The sequence below is a fragment of the Thermothelomyces heterothallicus genome, assembly GCF_042370625.1.
Source record: "Thermothelomyces heterothallicus CBS 202.75 unplaced genomic scaffold P884_scaffold_6, whole genome shotgun sequence".
In the NCBI taxonomy this organism is placed as follows: domain Eukaryota; kingdom Fungi; phylum Ascomycota; class Sordariomycetes; order Sordariales; family Chaetomiaceae; genus Thermothelomyces; species Thermothelomyces heterothallicus.
In genome coordinates, this window is record NW_027192567.1 from 1221342 (window position 1) to 1239912 (window position 18571).

At 59.1% G+C, this 18571-nt stretch overlaps 7 protein-coding genes across 7 annotated transcripts; 4 read left to right on the forward strand and 3 right to left on the reverse strand.

The window, feature by feature from the left end:
- Nucleotides 1-618: 618 nt before the first annotated feature.
- On the forward strand, nt 619-1995 carry P884DRAFT_268421 (major facilitator superfamily domain-containing protein; the record flags this gene model as incomplete). Its single annotated transcript, XM_069442197.1, has 2 exons — nt 619-1425; nt 1483-1995. The coding sequence occupies 2 exons, from the start codon at nt 619-621 to the stop codon at nt 1993-1995; spliced, it is 1320 nt and encodes a 439-aa protein (XP_069299451.1).
- A 316-nt stretch (nt 1996-2311) lies between these two features.
- P884DRAFT_298382 (uncharacterized protein) lies at nt 2312-3992 on the reverse strand (the record flags this gene model as incomplete). Its single annotated transcript, XM_069444600.1, has 2 exons — nt 2312-3493; nt 3840-3992. 2 exons carry the CDS (start codon nt 3990-3992, stop codon nt 2312-2314), a joined length of 1335 nt encoding a protein of 444 aa, XP_069299452.1.
- A 661-nt stretch (nt 3993-4653) lies between these two features.
- Nucleotides 4654-6626, reverse strand: P884DRAFT_240068 (RNA polymerase III RPC4-domain-containing protein). Its single transcript, XM_069440164.1, has 2 exons — nt 6129-6626; nt 4654-6057 (listed from the first exon to the last, which is right to left on the reverse strand). The coding sequence occupies exons 1-2, from the start codon at nt 6445-6447 to the stop codon at nt 4835-4837; spliced, it is 1542 nt and encodes a 513-aa protein (XP_069299453.1). The 5' UTR covers nt 6448-6626; the 3' UTR covers nt 4654-4834.
- Nucleotides 6627-6829: 203 nt separating this feature from the next.
- On the forward strand, nt 6830-8201 carry P884DRAFT_290913 (UreD urease accessory protein-domain-containing protein; the record flags this gene model as incomplete). Its single annotated transcript, XM_069444081.1, has 3 exons — nt 6830-6895; nt 6944-6966; nt 7054-8201. 3 exons carry the CDS (start codon nt 6830-6832, stop codon nt 8165-8167), a joined length of 1203 nt encoding a protein of 400 aa, XP_069299454.1. The 3' UTR covers nt 8168-8201.
- A 423-nt stretch (nt 8202-8624) lies between these two features.
- Nucleotides 8625-12599, forward strand: P884DRAFT_298385 (uncharacterized protein; the record flags this gene model as incomplete). The annotated part of the gene is made up of 3 exons (XM_069444601.1): nt 8625-9081; nt 9173-9381; nt 9501-12599. 3 exons carry the CDS (start codon nt 8625-8627, stop codon nt 12597-12599), a joined length of 3765 nt encoding a protein of 1254 aa, XP_069299455.1.
- Nucleotides 12600-13026: 427 nt separating this feature from the next.
- On the reverse strand, nt 13027-15127 carry P884DRAFT_196452 (uncharacterized protein; the record flags this gene model as incomplete). The annotated part of the gene is made up of 3 exons (XM_069437985.1): nt 13027-13696; nt 13916-14888; nt 14950-15127. The coding sequence occupies 3 exons, from the start codon at nt 15125-15127 to the stop codon at nt 13027-13029; spliced, it is 1821 nt and encodes a 606-aa protein (XP_069299456.1).
- Nucleotides 15128-15862: 735 nt separating this feature from the next.
- On the forward strand, nt 15863-17863 carry P884DRAFT_276330 (armadillo-type protein; the record flags this gene model as incomplete). Its single annotated transcript, XM_069442945.1, has 3 exons — nt 15863-16096; nt 16396-16905; nt 16961-17863. 3 exons carry the CDS (start codon nt 15863-15865, stop codon nt 17861-17863), a joined length of 1647 nt encoding a protein of 548 aa, XP_069299457.1.
- Between the last annotated feature and the right edge of the window lie 708 nt (nt 17864-18571).

Here is an 18571-nt window from a genome sequence, read left to right on the forward strand (position 1 = left end):
CTAGAAACCGCGCGACGGATCTCTACCCTTATCAATGCCCCTCTCTCTTCACGGCCTCAAGTGAAGTGGAACTGGCCCATTTGCTGGGTTCCGTTTCCGCTGGATCGAGGTTGACGTTGCCGGTACCGGTCGTCCTAATAATTGGGCCTGTCGGGCCTGATCCGCGATTGGCATCGGATATGGTCCCGAAACGTCGGCAACTGCGCGGACGCCGGTCTTCCCGAGAGAAGCGCCTCATGAGATCTTGCCTTCCCGTGATCCAGTTCGGCTGCCATGCATGGGGACCGGGGTTGGGGGGAACCCCAGTACCGGGCCGCGATTCGCCGCTGGAAAAAAAAAAAGGCCATCGGCAGGTTGGGCCCACTAGAAAGGCGTGGACATGTCAACCAGGGCAGCAGGCGATGTCGGGGGCGGGAATAAGACCGGATGTGCATCTTTATCTGTGGGGACTTCTCGGTCCCAAGTCCGATGCTGAGTCCCGTGGCTAGGCGCATTTTCCCGGCGGTTAAGAATGCAGAAACACGACCTTTTCTGCGTCCCATGCCCGACCGTCCCATGCTGATGATCCTCTCGCCTGAAAGCCGACTGTGCAGAGTCCCTCTCGGAAACCCAGTCGACATGGCCGCCGTACCCGACATTGAGAAGTCCGCCCAAGTGAGCCGACCGCCATCCCGACATGGAGACGTCTCGGAGACACAAGGGGAAGAGATGGCGACTCCTCTCCCCGAACGAGACTTCCAGCCCCCAGACGGAGGACTTGTTGCTTGGTCTCAAGTCCTAGCGGGTGTGCTTATCAACATGATGGCATGGGGCTACCCCTCGACATTTGGCGTATACCAGCTCTACTACCGGGACACACTCAAGCTCCCCGAATCCCAGATATCGTGGATTGGCTCCCTACAGGTCTTTCTCGCATTTGCCATGTGCACAGTTTCTGGGAGACTGGCGGACGCCGGATACGTGAAGTCGACAATCATCGCTGGCTCGTTCATGGTCGTGCTTGGGACCATGATGACAAGCCTTTGCAAGCAATATTGGCAGATTTTCCTCGCCCAGGGCCTGCTTACAGGGTTGGGTCTCGGGATCGTCTTCATGCCCCCACTGTCCGTCATCAACTCATACTTTGTGACGAAGCGATCTTCGGCGCTCGCTATCTCGGCCACCGGAACTGGTCTCGGCAGCGTTGTCCTTCCTGCCACGATTCAATACCTGATACCACAGGTCGGATTTCCATGGGCGGTCAGATGCGCCGGCTTTGTGACCTTGTTTGTCGCCACGCTCTCGGTTCTGATGCTCAGACCCAAGCTGAGGCCGAGGAAGTCGGGCCCCATGATTGAGTGGGACGCATTTAGGGAGGGCCCTTACCTATTGTACACGCTTGGCGCCTTTCTCTTTTTCTGGGCACTTTATTTCGGCTTCTTCTATGTGAGTCTCGATTCGCGGCCTCTTCTTCTCATTTAAGTGATGCTCATAAGCTTACAGATCAACGCTTACGCTCGCAACGTCATTCATTTTTCCACCACAGACTCGGTTCAGCTCCTCCTCATCACGAACGGCATGAGCGTGCCGAGCAGGCCCCTAACGGGCTACTTGGCCGATCGATACTTTGGGCCCATCAACCTGTACACCTTTCAGACGCTGGTCCTCGGCTGCATGATCTTTGCGTGGACCGGCGTGAAGACGCGGACAGGCATGTACGTGTTCGCTGCCTTCTTTGGCCTGACGGTCGGCGCAGCTCAGGGGCTCTTCGCGGGCTCGCTGGCCAGTCTGACCAAGGACCCGAGGAAGATGGGCACGCGGTTCGGCATGGTCTGCACCATCGTGGCGTTTGCCTCGCTCGCGGGGCCGCCCACAGCGGGCGCCATCATTGATAAGTCGGATGGGCGCTTTTTGTGGGCGCAGATATGGGCCGGGCTGGTGATCGTTTTGGCATCCCTCGTCCTGACCGCGACGAGGTGCGCGGTGACGGGTTTTAAGCTCTGGGTCAAGATCTGACATTGCGGACCTTGCCATGCCGTTGGTGGAAGATGATGTCTGAGACGAGCGAGCGGGTTGAGAGTCCCTGCTTCCGTCCTTCCGTACACGTGTGCAGCACATGATATGTTTCACATGGGCACGAAAAAGGTGAGACAAGTCATCTATCTCTCCTGCTGATTGGATCATATCCTTGTTGGGTTGATGCACATTCTTGAGCCAGATCAGGGGTTGGCCATTGCAAGACAGGCCGAGACTTGTCTGTACGTACCGTACGTACAATTAATAACTACGACATGCGAACAACAAAATGTAATTAACCAATCACCAATCCGTGTCAGAAGGGATTTTCCTGATAAGCCTTCTCCGCCTCGGCGTATGCGTCGTATCCGTACAGGAACGCCTGAATCTCCGGACACGTCCACCTGCTCGGGAAGGGTGCCCTGACCTCCTTGCCCAGCATGCTCAGCATCAGGGCATCCCTCCTCTCCTGAGCCTCTCCGTCCTCCATGTGGGAGTCGTCCCTCTGCTTGAAGGTCTCGATCTGGATCTTGCGGCTCCTCTCGATCCTCAGCCTCTGATACAGGGCCGAGACGCGGGGCAGCTGCCTCGCCATCTCGCTCTTCTTGACCCTCCCCAGCAGCGACCCGAACACGGCGCCGTCCTCCAGGCTCGAGTTGGCCCCCTGCGCCAGATAGGGCAGCATCGGGTGGCAGCAGTCGCCGGCCATGAAGAAGGTGCCCTTCTCGTTGGCCCACTCGGGCAGCGCGTCGAGCCACATCAGCCTCCATTTGTGCACCACGCCCCGGACCTGCTTCAGGAGCCTGCCCAGCAGCGGGTCCCAGCCGGAAAACCGGGCCCGCATCTCGTCCTTGTCCCCTTCCCGCTTGACCACGCCGCCGGGCAGGTCGTCCGGGCACAGCAGGACGAGGTTGTAGACCTCGCCGGCACTGACCGAGTAGCCGACGCAGTGCGCCCGGGGGCCGATCCAGAAGTTGACCGTCGCGTCCCGGATGAAGGCCCGCAGCTCCTCCGCGTCCTCGCCCTCCAGCTCGTCGGCCCGGATGGTGATGCGGTAGGCCAGGTCGCCGGTCGGGAGGGCCGGGCTCGGCCGGCCGAGGAACTGGCCGCGGATGCGGCTCCACAGCCCGTCGGCGAGCAGGACGACGTCCCCCTGGACGACGGCGACGGCGCCGCCGTTGTCGCCGAGGACGTGGACCCGAGCCTCGTCAAAGTCGACCCGCACCGCGGGCGAGCCCAGGCGGATCTCGACGCCGAGCTCGGCGCAGCGCGCAACCATGGCCTGCTGCAGGTCGACGCGGTGCAGGTCCCAGAAGGGGTAGCCCCCGTAGCGGGCGCGAACGCTGTCCTGCAGCGCGGGCTCGTGCGCGAGCAGCCGCGTGCCGTCGTAGCGCCGCACCGAGAGGGAGCGCGGCTCGGCGGCGCGCGGGGCGAGCCGCGGGAAGAGCGACCAGGCTGCGAGCAGGCGGGTGCCGTTGGGGGTGATTTGCAGGCCGGCCTGGTGAGGGGCGATGGGAAGTTAGCTAACTTTCATTTATTTATTCTTTTCAGTACCGTTTTCTTTCTCCCTCCCTCCCATCCAACAAAGAAGAATGAAGGGAAAAAAAAAAAAAAAAAAAAAGAGAGAGAGAGAGAGAGAGAGAGAGAGAGAGAGAGAGAGAGAGAGATAAAAACGACGCAAAAAAGAAAGAAAGACATTCTACTCGAATTGATGGGGTTGCGGCAAGGCTGGCCAGCTCAGGGGTGAGGAGAGGAAACGAACACACTCAAGCGCCAAGGAACAGCCAATGACAGCTAGGTATTTGGGGGAGGGAAGATAAAGGGGAACGAGGCTTTGAACCTACGCCAATCTCGTGCAGCTCCTTGGTCGCCTCCAACACCGTCACCCGGTGCGCCGGGTTGGCCAGCTTGGTCGACAGGGCGGCGCTCAGCCCCGCGAGTCCGGCGCCGATGACAATGAGGTGGATGCCCTCTCCGGCGCTCGCCTGATCACTCATTGTTGCGCGCTTGGGTGGATAGATGTACTCGATCCGATAAACACGCGGGATGAGCAACTATTTGAAAAAAAAAAATGCGAGTGTCCGTATCTGTGCTCAGCGCAAGATGCGGGAAAGCAACCGACAATATCATCAGTTCCCCCCGGGGCGCCACGGTAGCTTTTGCAAGGGGATGCAATCTGGCCGCGTCATGGACGTGCGCGCACCTCGGGAGGTCCGATCGGCAACCCGAACGATGTCTGCGGCATGTCGGGGAGCTTAGAAGAGGTTGAAACGTAGCAAATGAGAACAGGCGGAGTCGTTCGCGTGTCCTTAAACAGAGTTTACAAGTGAGCCAGCGGATGTGGGAGAAGGGACGGAAATGCCGTTCCAGAAAATGCGGGGAATTCCCCAGTCACGCAAAGCGATTCCGGGTGATAGTGCCGAGGCTGCGGGGAGACTGGGGGTTTCCGCCGGCCGAGGTAGATCTGTCGGCTTGTCCTTAAGGCTGTGTGTGTGGTTGAAGTGTGGAGCGCTCGTCGCTCCCTTTGCCATCTACCATCTCAACTCACTTGTCCAAATCAACGAATAGGCCAGAGGCTGGATAGAGGAAAAATGAAGGAAAAAAAAAGGGGAGCTGGCCTTTTCCAGCCGGCGCGACCAATCCGCCGTTGCCTTTTTTTCTTCTTCCTTTTTTGCCTTTGGGTATCTAGTCCATACACCCGTCCAAGATGTGTAGTGAAATCCTGGGATGGCTGCTGTTATGGTCGTGCAAGGCAGCCAACAGCCTGGCTGAAAATGTCCAACGATGACGACATAGAGGTGCTCTTCACCATATTTCCTTCCGCGCGCTTACTGCTTTTTCAATGTTCGGGGATCTCCAAATCCTTCGGATCTACTACCCACTCCTCCTCATCCCCCCAGACCGGCGCGAGGGCAAACGAGCCCTGAATCTTGCCCATGCCATAGGCAACGCCCGCCATCTGACTCGAGTCGCCCGGCTTCACATCCGCCTGCTCGATCAGTACGGCGGTCGACAGGAAGTTCGTCTGGGTGCCCGGCATGAGCTCCAGCTTCTGTCCGCCCCAGCTGAGCTCGACCTTGCCGGACTTGCGCACCGTCAGGTTGCCGAGGAAACCCCCTTCCTTTATTATGTCATGGCCATTTTCTTTGTCTTGCCCACCGTCCTCTTCCTCTCCATCCCCTTCCTTCTTGATCTTGCCTTCGTCCCGGGTGAGATCGATGTTGACGGGCGGCTGGTTCAGCATGACGACATCATCGTCCGGCTCCGGCTTGATCGCAATCGGGTTCGAAGACGTGCCATCGTGGGGAACCGCCCGCAGCGGCGGAAGGACGGGCGGGAACTGGAAGAGGAACATGTGTCCCTCAAGAGCGGCGTTGTTTGTGATGCCGTCCTCGGCGGTAGTGTCGTCCCCTTGGAGGGTAAACAGCTCCACCATGCGCCGGAGGTCTTCTTCCATGACTTCGGCCTCGGGGTCTTTCGGTTTGGCCGACTTCTTCTTCGGTTTTTGCTCGGTTGCGAGCCCTTTCTTCTTCATCTCGGGCGACTCGGGCGCTTTGATGCGCTCGGGGATCTGGTCCAAGTCCATCGCGCCGCCGTCGCCCTCTTCTCGTTTGATCTCGCGCGTCTGCGTCGCCTCCGCAGCTCCCTCCTCCTTGACTGTCTCTTCGAGATCTTCGATCTGGGCAGGCCCGCCGACAAACAAGCCTTCTTCGTCTGACTCGTCGGAGACACCGGCTTTCTCTTGAGCCTCGATTTCGGCGGCCGTCGTCAAGGTGACTGCCTCCTCCTTGTGCTCCACGCGACGGATGCCCATGGGCATGATCGCCTTCTTCTTCTTGGTCGACGTGATGGAGGAGCGGTCCTCCTCGTCCGAGACTTCGACGTAGTTGTAGAGCATGTCGGCATTGATCCTGCTGTTGTCGATGATGCCCGATTGGCCGTACGCTCCTTTGACCCCTTTGGTCTCCCCCTCGCTCTTCACAAAGCCGGAGCCAGAACTGGAACCGGAGGCAAAGGCATAGCCACCTGTACCTTGGTACCCAGAGGCACCTCCCACACCAACTGCTGCATTGTTAGAAAGGCGCTCAAGACAAAAACAGTCGATCTGGGGTTCATTCGAGGGCAAAACTCACAGGTCATGCCCGCCGATAGCGGGCCCGCAGCAGCCGAGCTCCTAAGGTTTCCACGAAGGAGTCCTCCACGGCCACGACCGCGGCCGCGGCCGCGGCCACGGTTGAGGCGCGCCAACCTCCTCGCCTCCTCAGCGTTTCTCTGCTCCTGTATCCTGAGCTGCTCCTCGGCGAGGCGGGCGCGCTCGGCTTCGCTGCGGCGGACGGCCTTCGGCTTGAACTTGGAGGTGGACCCGCGGGTCGAGGACGGAGCGGGAGTGGCGCTCGATACTCTGGAAGTTGACGGGGCCGTCGCGGCCTCGGCAGTCGACTCTACTGTCATGATCGGAACGGGCGCCGGCCCTGGCGGACCAGCTGTGTCTCCCAAGGTCGTCGTCGTCGTTGCCGTCGTCGTCGCGCGGCTCGACTCGGCGGCTGCTTCCGACGCTGGCGCCGCATCTCGGGAAGCCGCATCGTCGACGGCGGCGGTTGTTGCGGCAGCGCCACCACGGCCTGTGCCTCCCCGACCCCTGCCCCGGCCGCGTGTTGTCGTTTTTGGGGGCATCTCTGATCAACCGGCGAAGGTGCTGTGGGCAGGTTTGAAATTCCAAAAAAAAAAAAAAAAAATCGATGAATGGTTGAAAGCATCTTGGCGGCCAGGCCGGGAAAGAATGAATCGCGTTTGGCGTTGCATTTCTCGATTGCCCCACTAACTATCGGTGGGCATGGCAAGCAGGGGTCCCAGGCGGGGGACTAGCGCGGGGCATGGCGTTGCGTGCGATAAGGGTTGTGTATGTACTGTACAGTACGGATTATAGACGGAATACACTAATCCATAGTTATGTGATAGTCCTCTGGCAATGTGAGTCTCGAGGGTTATAATCTCAGCGCCTCCCTCCCTACAAGTACTAGTACACAGTAATCCGTACCTACCTTACCTACATACTAGTACACACACGTATGTTCCCAACCGACCATCCCCGGCATTCATCTCCGGCCCCCTTCACCCCGATCTGAAGAATCTCCGATGCGGCCCCGGAAACCGGCATGAGGTGACAAGCGCCATGAACTCGCCCTTCCCCCAGTCCTCCTCTGCCGACGGCAAAGGGCGCATCGTCGTCCGGCGTCTTCCCACGGGCATTTCCGGGCTCGAGACATTCGAATACCAGTACCCGCTCAAGCTTGTCACGCCCAAGCGCCCCCGGGACACGAGCGCGCTCGTATACCTGCTCTCGTACGGCGGCGGTCTTGTTGGCGGCGACAAGGTCAGCTTGGAAATCGAGGTCGGGGCCGGTGCGCGGCTGAGCCTGGCCACGCAGGGGCACACCAAGATCTTCAAGTCGGCGAGCCCGGACATCGTCACCCGCCAGACAATGCGGGTCAAGATCGCGGCCGGCGCCGCCGTCTGTCTGCTCCCGGACCCTGTCCAGCCGTTTGCGCACAGCGTCTACGAGCAGATCCAGGTCTTCAGGCTGGCGCGGAACGCGTCGCTGTGCCTCTTGGACTGGGTCACCGAGGGGCGCTCCGCGCTTGGCGAGCACTGGAGCTTCGTCAAATGGGTCGGCCGCAACGAGGTGTGGACCATGGGCGACGGCCAGGTGACCCAAGACCGATTGCTGGTCAGAGACATCGCCATCCTCGACAGCAAGAGAGCCCACGCCCAGCTGCCGACTCTGCGCGCGTCGATGAACGGGCTGGCCGTCTTTGGAACCCTCATCCTGCGGGGTCCTCTGATGAAGTCGGTTGGGGAGTTCTTTCTCGCCGAGTTTGCCGCCCTCCCACGGCTCGGGGCCCGCGATTGGCGGAGCGATGATGCGAAAGGTCAAAAGGATGCTGGCAGTAATGATTTATCGCCACGCGAGAAGTGGCGCGCTGAGAGAGTGCAGAGAGAAAAGGAGAACAAGGTGCTCTGGTCGGCAGCCAGCACCAGGGGCTGCGTTGTGGTCAAATTTGGGGCGCCCACCTTTGAAGCCGGCCGGCTCTGGATCGGCTCTATGCTGGCTCAAGAAGGCAGTATCGCGCAGCATTTTGGGGAACACGCGCTCATGTGCCTGAGGTGGTAATTCATCCCAGAATGCGTGTAAACGGATAATAAACGAATGAACATGAACATAAAAAAAATACAACCCAAAATAATACAATGAAAGAGTTACGGGACGTCGTGAATATAGCAACCTCAGCTACGGATCATAGTCACGGCAGTAGCGTATCGATCAATATCCAGCATCTGCGCGCGCTCACGCAATCTTTCGGCGGGTGTGCCCCGGTAGTTGCATACTCAATTCGCCCGTACTGTGTACTGTACAGTACGGAGGACTAACTAGGCAGCGCTGTTGCTTGGCGGGCCATTGTGCGTGCTGTGCGTGCTGTGGGTATCCGCCAAATAATCTGGCGATTTGGATGGCCATTCTCGTCGCGTTTTCAATTGCCCAGGAACGGAACCAGACCCCGTCGCCCTCTCCAGACGCGGGTCCCTCTTTTCGCACACTCAATGTAATGTCAACCAGACGACAGCCACTCATGGAGACCTCAGAAAACGCCGCGACGAGCTCCCCAGCTCCGACTTCCACCACGCGCCGCTCCGGACGCGTCACCAAGGCGCCCGCCAAGTACACCCCCGAGGCGCCCACCGCCACCAAGCGCAAGCGGAATGCCGAGCCTGACGACGAGGGTGCGGAGAACGAGTCGCCCGACGAGGTAGACGATGTCAGCGACGCCAATGACGACGACGCCGACGACACGGCCGCCGACGAGCCCAGGAGCGCCGGCAAGAAGAAGCGGCCCTCGACGACGACGACGACGGCGTCGTCGTCGTCGTCGTCGCAGACTGCGAAGTCGAGGAAACCGGCCGCGAAGAAGCCAAAAACCAACGGCGACGCGCCTGCCGCCGACTCGGTCCATGCCGCGCAACTACCGAGCCGCCCAAAAAAGGCGGTCCGGATCGCCATCGCCCGCGGCGATGCCGATGGGCTGTACGGTGCGTGCTCTTTTGTGCGAAGGCAGCCCTGTGCCCCCTCCCCCCACCCCCGTTCGTCCATACGATGCTGATCAGGAAACAACGTGTACAGCCGACGTCTTTGCCTCGGGAGACTCGCCCGACAAGGTCGCGACCGAATGGTACCACAAGTACCAGGCCGACGACGCCGCCGCCGTCACCGACCTGGTCAATTGCATCCTCCTGTCTGCCGGCTGCGACCAACAGGTTACTCAAGACGATATTCGGGATCCCGAGAACTGCTCCAACCGATTGGCGGATCTCCAAAATGTCTACACCGAGGTAACGTCGGACCGCAATATTCTTTCTTTCTTTCTTTTTTTTTTTTTATTTTTGTTCTAGTTTCCCGTCTTGTTTAAGTTCTCGTTTAACAAACATGGTGCTAACATCTTACACCGCAGGAGGGAATCACCGATTATCCCCTCATTTCCAGGGCCAAGTCGACCAAGTCGTTCCGCGATTTGTTAGTCGGCTTCTTCAGGTCTCTCGTGACCGTCCTGCACGAGACCGACGTCCTGTACAAGGATAGCGCCCTGATGGAGAACATCGCGAGATGGGTGGCGTCCATGTCTTCGTCAACGCTGCGTCCGTTCAGACACACGGCAACCACCGTGGCGCTCGCAATGGAGGCCGCCCTGGTCGAGGCTGCCAAGAAGCTCGACGACCGCATCACCAAGATGACCCAGCAGGTCGACGCCGAGAAGGGCCGCAAGGGAAAGAACAAGGAACGGCTGGCCGTGATCCAGAAGAACCTCCAAGAGGCCGAACAAAGCCGGCAGATCTGCCAAGAGCAGATCACAGACTTCTTCGAGACCGTCTTCGTCCACCGGTACCGGGATATCGACCCCAAGATCCGGACCGAATGCGTCGAGGCGCTCGGCACCTGGATCTGGCTCCTGCCCACCTTCTTCGAGAAGCCCGAGTATCTGCGATATCTGGGATGGATGTTGTCCGACATCACGCCGCAGACCAGGCAGGAAGTGCTCAAACAGCTCGCGCGCATTCTCAAGCGCGATGCCGAGAAGCTGGGCCACTTCATCGACCGGTTCCGCCCGCGCCTGGTCGAGATAGCCACCAAGGACGCCGATGTCAGCGTCCGCGTCGCCGCCCTCTCGGTCATCCAGATCCTCAAGGACATCGGCATGCTCGAGCCCGACGAGATCGACTCGATCGGCCGCCTGGTCTTCGACTCCGAGCTGCGCGTGCGGAGAGCCGTCATCGATTTCTTCGCCGGCTGCGTCAACGACTCGATCGAGACAAAGGTCGAGGAGATCGGCGGTGCCGATGCGGTCGACGAACTCTTTGGAGACGAGCAGGACGACGACTATTCCTCGCCCCGCCGAGACTGGATCAGCGTCAAGTGTCTCGCTGAGCTCCTCGCCGCATACGATGCTCAGCTCGAGGAGGAGAACAAGACGCCGCCGGTTCGCGGTCTGGATATCGCCGTCGAGATGGTCCAAGCCGTGGCGCCCGAGACCCGTGTCTCGCTGGCTTCACAGGTCCTGTACGAGAAGATCGATCAAGTCAGGAACTGGGAGCTCCTCGCCGGTTATCTCCTCTACGATCATACGACGAGTACGAAATCGAGATCCTCGTCCAAGCGCAAGACGAACGAAGCGGCGCTGAAGAGCGCGGTGGCCCCAGACCCCAGGGAAGAGTCGGTCTTGCTCGAGGTCCTCGCATCCGCCGTCAAGCTGAGCCTGGCTTCTTCAGAGGCCGACAGGAGCAAGCGAAAACAGCGGCCCGATGCTGGTGATGGAGGTGATGATTCGGCAGTCCACCTCGCCGGCATCATTCCTCGCCTCTTGAGCAAGTACGGGGCTGAAGCCAGCACGGCAGTTATCGTATTGCGGCTGGAGCACTCCCTGCCTCTCGACGTTTTCCAGCAACTCCGGCAAGACTCCACGACATACGGCCGCCTACTGGACGAGATATGCGCTCAGTTCAACCGGCATGTCGACCGAGGCGTGCTCGCGGAAGCGGCCACAGCGCTCCTGCATGCCCGCAAATACGACGAGCTAGAGGAGATGACAGATACCAAGATCTCGGAACTCTGGGAGACCGTGATCAACGCCCTCCGCCATTTCGACAAGACACACGAGCTCAACGACCGCGGCAACATGGAAGCCGCAGCTATCGCTCAGCTGGGCAACGTTCTTCTCAAGGCCAGCAAGCTGTCGAGCATCGCCGACTGCGTCGACCTGCTCGAAGCCGACGGCCAGTCCGAGGACTCCCCGAACCCGGTCATCGAGCTCCTCATCCGCACCGTCCACCGCGGCAAGCTCGACCAAGTCGACGAAGCCCTCGACAACCTCGAAGACGAGGCCGTCTCGTACGCGATCCAGGCCATCAACTTCTACTTCATGTGGAAAGTCCGCAGCCAAATTGTCGCCGTGCAATCGGCCGCCGACATCCCCGGGCACACTATCGAGCGCCTGTCCACCTTCCGCCGGACCTTCTCCAACAACCTGATCTGGACGCTCTCGTCGCGCGGCACCAACGACGAGCTCCGCCTCTTCGCCACAGGTGCCCTCTGTGACTTGCACGTTTTGTTCGCCTCGCTCCGGGAGGCCGTCAAACAGTCGCTCTCCTCCCGATCCCAACCCCAACCCCAGTCCCAGTCCCAGCAACCCCCTCGCCCGAGGCACGACTACAAGGAGCTGGAGCCCCTCTACGAGCCCATCCAACCGGGCCTCATCAACGAGCTCATCGAGATCTACAACGCCGCCGAGCGCGCCTACGCGCGCATCACCAAGCGCACCCTCAACGAGCCCGCCCCGGACGAGCGCCGTCGTCACCAGAACCAGCAAGACCCGGACCAACCCCCCGTCGACGACGACGACGACGACGACGACGAGGACGAAGAGGCCGTGGGCGAGGACGAGGACGACGAGGACGACGAGGAGGCGGCCGCCGACGCCGCCCTCTCCCCCGCAGAGCGCAAGGGCAAGGAGCTCAAGCTGGAGCGCGCCCTGTGCGAGCTCGCCGGCAAGCTGGTCCTCGCCATCCTGGCCAAGATGGTCGACCACCAGGGCCCCCACGCCGGCAAGCTGCGCCGCCGCATGGTGCGCAACCAGACCAAGCTGGGCGCCAACCTGCGCGAGACCCTCGCCTTCCTGGACGAGGGCAAGCTGCGGGAGCGCGCCGCCGCCGCCGCCGGCGCTGCCGGCGGTGCTAGGAAGAAGAAGGCCAAAGCCAAGGCCAAGGCCGCTTCTGCCGGTGCCGGTGCTGCTGCTGCTGCTGGAAAGCCCGGTGCCGGTGCGTCGAGGAAGAAGGCGGCGCGGAGCGATGAGATTGTCGTCGCCGCGGACGACGATTCCGACTTGTCCGAGATCGAGGAGGCCGAGCCCGAGCCGGAGGAAGGGTCGGCGGAGGATCTGAGGAGGAGGGAGCTGCTCGACGATCCTATCGAGGAGGATGAGCAGGAACAAGAACAGGATAGAGGCGGCGGTGGTGGCGGGGATAAGATGGACGAGGACGAATCGGTATTAGGTGATTAAGGGATGGAAAGGGAGGGAAAGGCGGTTTGGGGGGAAGACACTAGCGGTTGTGTGGACTTTTTTTTCTGCCGGCTTTTTCTTTTGCTTCCCTGGTGTGGAAGGGCTGTATCATGAGTATGGGTTATGAGACCGAGTTCTGATGTCATTTGCTTTCTCTTGTTCCCTCGCTTGTGGATTTGTCTTTATCTGGAGGCCCCTCTGCTTGGCGTCGCAACGATGGTATTTCTTTCGCACTGAGGTGGCAAAGTATCGAATAATTAAGCCAAGCAATGGTTGGCGTCTAGCAGACCGCGTTTGCGAGGTTGGAGATACCACAAGCTCGTCATGGAGTAATTCATCAACCGTTCCATCCATACACTTCATTCCGGAAACTCCTAAATCACTACACAAGCCCAAGCGCAAGCAAACCCCGTTATCGCAGTGAAGTTCATGGACCTGTGACTAATATCTTGGTCCCAAAAAGTCCAAAGCATCGCACCCATGCGCCGCCTTCCCCCTGAACGCCATATTGCTTGATGCAACAAGCAAAGGGCCTGTTCGAAACGAAGCCCTCGATCCCCTCGCCCTCGTTGTCTTCCGCGGATGAGCTCTGTAACGGCGGCTTCTGGAGGTGTAGGTGGTGCCTAAATCTGTTCTGCCCGACGTTCTCCGCACCTTTCTCCGTTCGTCTTTTCTCTGCAGTTTGTGCCTTGTGCTCCTCCAGATTCCCCCACAGCATGGACATACGCTCACGGAGTTTTTCTAACGTCTCCGGGTCTTGGCGGAGGTCGGTCGCGTCGAGCCCGGTCAGGCACTGCGCCTCGATGTTGTCAACAAGAACCCAGATCCGGGGCGGACGTTCGGCCTGCTTTGTGTGGCCCGAAGGCGCTGGGTCTTCGAGCTGCAGTGCAAAACGCCACTCCCAAATCCGGTCGCCGTCGACTGCGCCGCCTTCGTCGGACGTTGAGGAGACGCAGTCACTGTCAGCTTCGTTGTCGGAGAGTATGTCGTAGACGGTCTGCTTGCGACTGCAAGCGAAGTCCTCTAATGAGGGCGGGAAGAAGTCAACGACGCGCACGACAGCGCGGTACTTGGCACAGACAAAAGGCACCACAAAACTGGCGGTCTGGTTGTTGATCGTTGTTTCATACGATACCGGTTCAAGGATCGACTCGATAGTGGAGTACTGAGCGTTGTGTGTTTCGCAGGTGATGTGGCCGTTCAGTCCAAGGTGAGGCTCTTGGTTGAGGACCTCCTCGCTCTCACTCTGTTCCTTTGCCGTTCGCTTGTGCTTACGGCGTTCTTTGGAATTGGGAGGCATGTCTTCTTTCTTGGACGAGAGGGAGGCTTTGCGTTTCATACCCGCTGCTTCAGCAGCTTTGATTTCTTTGATCTGCTGCCTTTTCTTCTTGTGGTAGTCACGGCATCGCCGGATCGCCTCCTTCAGGTTCGGGTCTATGGTGTCGGCGTTGGCGAGATCCAGAATGTCCACGTTGACGCGCCTAGAGGAAGACCCGCGCTCTTCACGCAAGAATCCTTCGAGGAACCGGCCGTCGCGGCCATACTTGATCTGAACATTACGCAAGCCTACCCACTGCCCAGCCTTTACTTCCTCCCGGATAAAGGTAGCGTGGGGCTCGAAGCAGGTGATCTGGAGCGACATCCTCCCGTAGGGCCCAACCCACTCCTTGTTGGGCACATCGGCCACGCCAGTGGTGTAGCCATATGGATCGCCGCCTCCGAGTCCGGAATCTGAGAGTCCTTCCCATGCCCGCGGGTGGAAACGCGGGTTTTCGGTGTAATCCGAGACGTACAGGGTGAGCGCGCTGAGGCCATCGTAGGGATCCCTGACTACTTGCACGATCAAGTCGCAAAACTTGCCCTCCTGTACGTCTTTGAGCAGGCTAAATTTCTGCTTGACATTCAGAGACTGCTCTGCTCTGGCCTGAAACTCGTGCTCGCCGGGGAGGGAGTACTTGTCGATTTTGTGGTAAATGTGAGAAACGTAGGCGGTCTCCGCGACGGTGGGCACGTGGGTGTCTCGCTTTGAGGCCGGCGCTAGGGCGATCTTGGCGGATTGTGGCCGTGGTGGAATCTTGGAGGCCGTGTAAACACGAATGGACGTTGTACGGTTGGTGATGAGAGACAGGTCTCCACGGTACCTCTGCACCTTCACGTTGGTCGCGACCACAACATCACCGGCCGTGACTCTAGGCATGTCGGCCTCCGGACGGAATACGACAAAGTTAATGTCATGGTTATCCTCGTCCGTGGAAAGGTCATAGAGGGTGATGGTGCATTTGTGATCTGCTGATATGTTAGGTGATCCAAGCTAAGGACCTTCCTCAAATCTGGAATGATCGCAGCTCACCATTGCCATTAGTTGGGATGGGAAGACGGCAATCCTTCACCACGCCGATAACATTGACCAACTCCCCCGGAGACACAACCTCATCCAGTATTGGCCTGATCTGGACAAAACTGGGCGGAATGGAGGATTCGGATGGGGCAGCACCTTCGGCGCTCTTTCGGGAGGCCCCCGCGGGCATCGCTGCTCGAGCCCAGGGACGGCAGGACTGGAGGGAGGATTTAAATGTCTAGGAATTCATGACAAGACGAAGAGAAAGAAACAAAGTGGCTGGAGTTCCAGCGCTCCATGCAGGTTGAGGCCTGGAGTGGTTGGTTTGGCCGGGCCCTTGTCTTGTTCCCCCATCTCACAAGTGATCGGTATATTGGTGTCTAGGCAAGACGCGCTTGGAGACGCGCGTTGCACCAACTTTCCAGAATCGCCACTCGCTCGCCAGCTCATGTGCATGGGATTGGATCTTGACCCCGCTGCTGGCCTGTGCTTCTTTCTTCCATTGTGGGCCTGCTACCTCTTCGCTGCCTCAGGCACCAATCAGCTGTTCGCTGACTCGAGCCTGGCGGGGCACAAGCTTGGGTTGCTCATCCTGGTCTGTCACTGTGGAGGGATCAGAGAGACCCATTTCGTTTCCAGTTTTGCGTCTCCAAATTCTTTCATGGTCCAAAAACAATCAAAACCCTTCTCCCCCGGCAACCCCTCCTTTTCCCCATTTTCATTCAGAGGACCAAGTGCTGGGCCACACTGAACACTGCTTTTCTAAACGCTGCGGAAGCCTGACTCCGAGCGTAATTTTTGATTGACTTGGTTGACGCCGCAGCCAGGGTTTCAGCAACTGTGATTTTTTTAGGCGATCACCGCCCGCTCCCTCCCCTCCCCCCTCCACCTTGCTCCCGCTTGTCGACAATCGGACATCGTAACCATGGCCGACCGCTACATCCCCGAGCACCGCCGCACGCAATTCAAGGCGAAGAGCACCTTCAAGCCCGAGGAGCTGCGTCGCCGCCGCGAAGAGCAGCAGGTCGAAATTCGCAAAGCGAAGCGTGAGGAGAACTTGGCCAAGCGTCGTGGTATTGGCACTGGCGAGGACCGGCCCGGCGCCTCTTTGGGTGCCGCTCCCGACAGCGACGATGAGAACGCTCCGAGCGAGACCCAGGTACGTTATTTCTCTCATATATCATTTCAGGACACAAGACGTTTTTCGTTGCCTTCTCGCATCTTAGAGCTGCAAACCTCTAATGCTGCCCTATCTCTGCCCCTCTTGTACCCCGCCGTCCGTTGTGGTCAATGCTGATGGGACGGAGCTGCATCCGGCATCGCTCCGTCCACACACATCATTGCACCACAACCAAGCTACTGCGATGCATTATCGCATAACCTTTTATCTTTGCTTGCCCAGTACCCTCAATACGTCTTCCTCTACCGTGACCCGGTTGCTAACCTCGGGATGTGCAGCTTAATGAGGACCTCCCCCAGATGGTCGCCGGCGTCTTCTCAGACCAGATTGATCTCCAGATTCAGGCCACCACCAAGTTCCGGAAGCTGCTCAGCAAAGAGCGGAACCCTCCCATTGAGGAAGTCATCAAGACCGGCGTCGTGAGCCGTTTCGTCGAGTTCCTGCGGTCTCCCCATACCCTTGTCCAGTTCGAGGCCGCCTGGGCTCTCACCAACATCGCTTCCGGCTCAGCCTCCCAGACGCAGGTGGTTATCGAGGCAGGCGCCGTGCCCATCTTTGTCGAGCTTCTCAACAGCCCCGAACCCGATGTCAGAGAGCAGGCCGTTTGGGCCCTGGGCAACATTGCAGGCGACAGCCCGCAGTGCAGAGATTACGTCCTGAGCCAAGGCGCCCTGCGGCCCCTGCTCAACCTCCTCGGGGACAGCCGCAAGCTTAGTATGCTCCGGAACGCAACTTGGACTCTGAGCAACTTCTGCCGTGGCAAGGCACCCCAGCCGGATTGGAATACGGTATGTCGACGTCTTTCTGCGCCGCGTCATCACGTGATTCTAACTCTCCACGCAGATCCAACCCGCTCTTCCCATCCTCGCTAAGCTTGTGTATTCCCTGGATGACGAGGTTTTGATCGACGCCTGCTGGGCTATCTCTTACCTGTCGGACGGCTCGAACGACAAGATCCAGGCCGTTATCGAAGCGGGTATCCCGCGCCGGCTTGTCGAGCTTCTGATGCATGCGTCGACCTCTGTGCAGACCCCCGCTCTCCGGTCTGTCGGTAACATTGTCACGGGCGACGACGTGCAGACCCAGGTCATCATCAACTGCGGTGCTCTTCCCTGCCTGCTGTCGCTCCTGAGCAGCAACAAGGACGGAATCCGCAAGGAGGCTTGCTGGACCATCTCCAACATCACCGCTGGCAACTCGGCGCAAATCCAGGCTGTCATCGATGCCAACATCATCCCTCCTCTTATCCACCTGCTCACCCACGGCGACCTCAAGACTCGTAAGGAAGCATGCTGGGCGATCAGCAACGCCACGTCTGGCGGTCTGCAGAAGCCCGAACAGATCCGGTACCTGGTCAACCAGGGATGCATCAAGCCGCTCTGCGACCTTCTTGCTTGCCCCGACAACAAGATCATCCAGGTTGCGCTGGATGGCTTGGAGAATATTCTCAAAGTCGGAGAGCTCGACAAGCAGGCCGCGGGCGAGGGCGCCGACGCGATTAACCGTTATGCGCTGTATATCGAGGAGTGCGGTGGCATGGAGAAGATCCACGATTGCCAGACCAACGCCAACGAGGAGATTTACATGAAGGCCTACAACATCATCGAGAAGTACTTCTCGGACGAAGACGAGGCTGCGGATGATGCTATGGGTCAGAACCAGCAATTCGGCTTCGGTGCCGCGAATGGCGCTCAGCAGGGTGGCTTCAATTTCGGCGCCACCGGCGCTGAATCGATGGATATGTAAGGGAGTTATGGCCAAGATGAAATACGATGGGCTGCTGGCGATGCGGGGGACTGGCCCCAACGCGCTCCGTGCCGTTCCGAAGCCGCCCACACCCCTTCCTTTATCCGAGCCGTGCAACACCAGCGTTCCCGCCGTCCCGCGGCGTTCTCGTACCAGATTGCTGAGAGAGATGGCACGTCTATGCTTTCGGCTGACGCCACACATCCCTTATTCCCCCAAATCATACCCTCGACACAATCCCCATCACACACAGCCCTACAAGCTTTACCTTTAATTTCGTTTTATCGACAGCTCAACGGAATGACAGCATAGAGGGAGCGGCCAGGTCCTTTGGTAGCTTGATAGCTCCAGCCTGGAAAGTACATGGATGCGTCTTATGAGTTGCGCAGAAGGAGTAGAGGGTCTGAATGGTAGCTTGATAGCTCCAACCCTATGATGACGACGAAGGTGGGGGCGCGCGTGCCGCGTCGCGCCAGAGGTGGAGCGGGTGCCGGGAAAGCCCAACCTCAGCGCATGTATCGCCTCGCAATCGGCCATTGCTAGTGCATGGCCCGAAAGGCCGGGGTGGTTGCCGTGGATATTGGCCTTTGGCTACTACTCTAGTCCCACCAAGTGGTGGGTAGCAGAAGCTGAGGCTGGTTCTGTTTACGGGATGCATGGACTGGCTGTGTATAGACTAGCTCTCTGCAGACAGACAATTGAAACCAC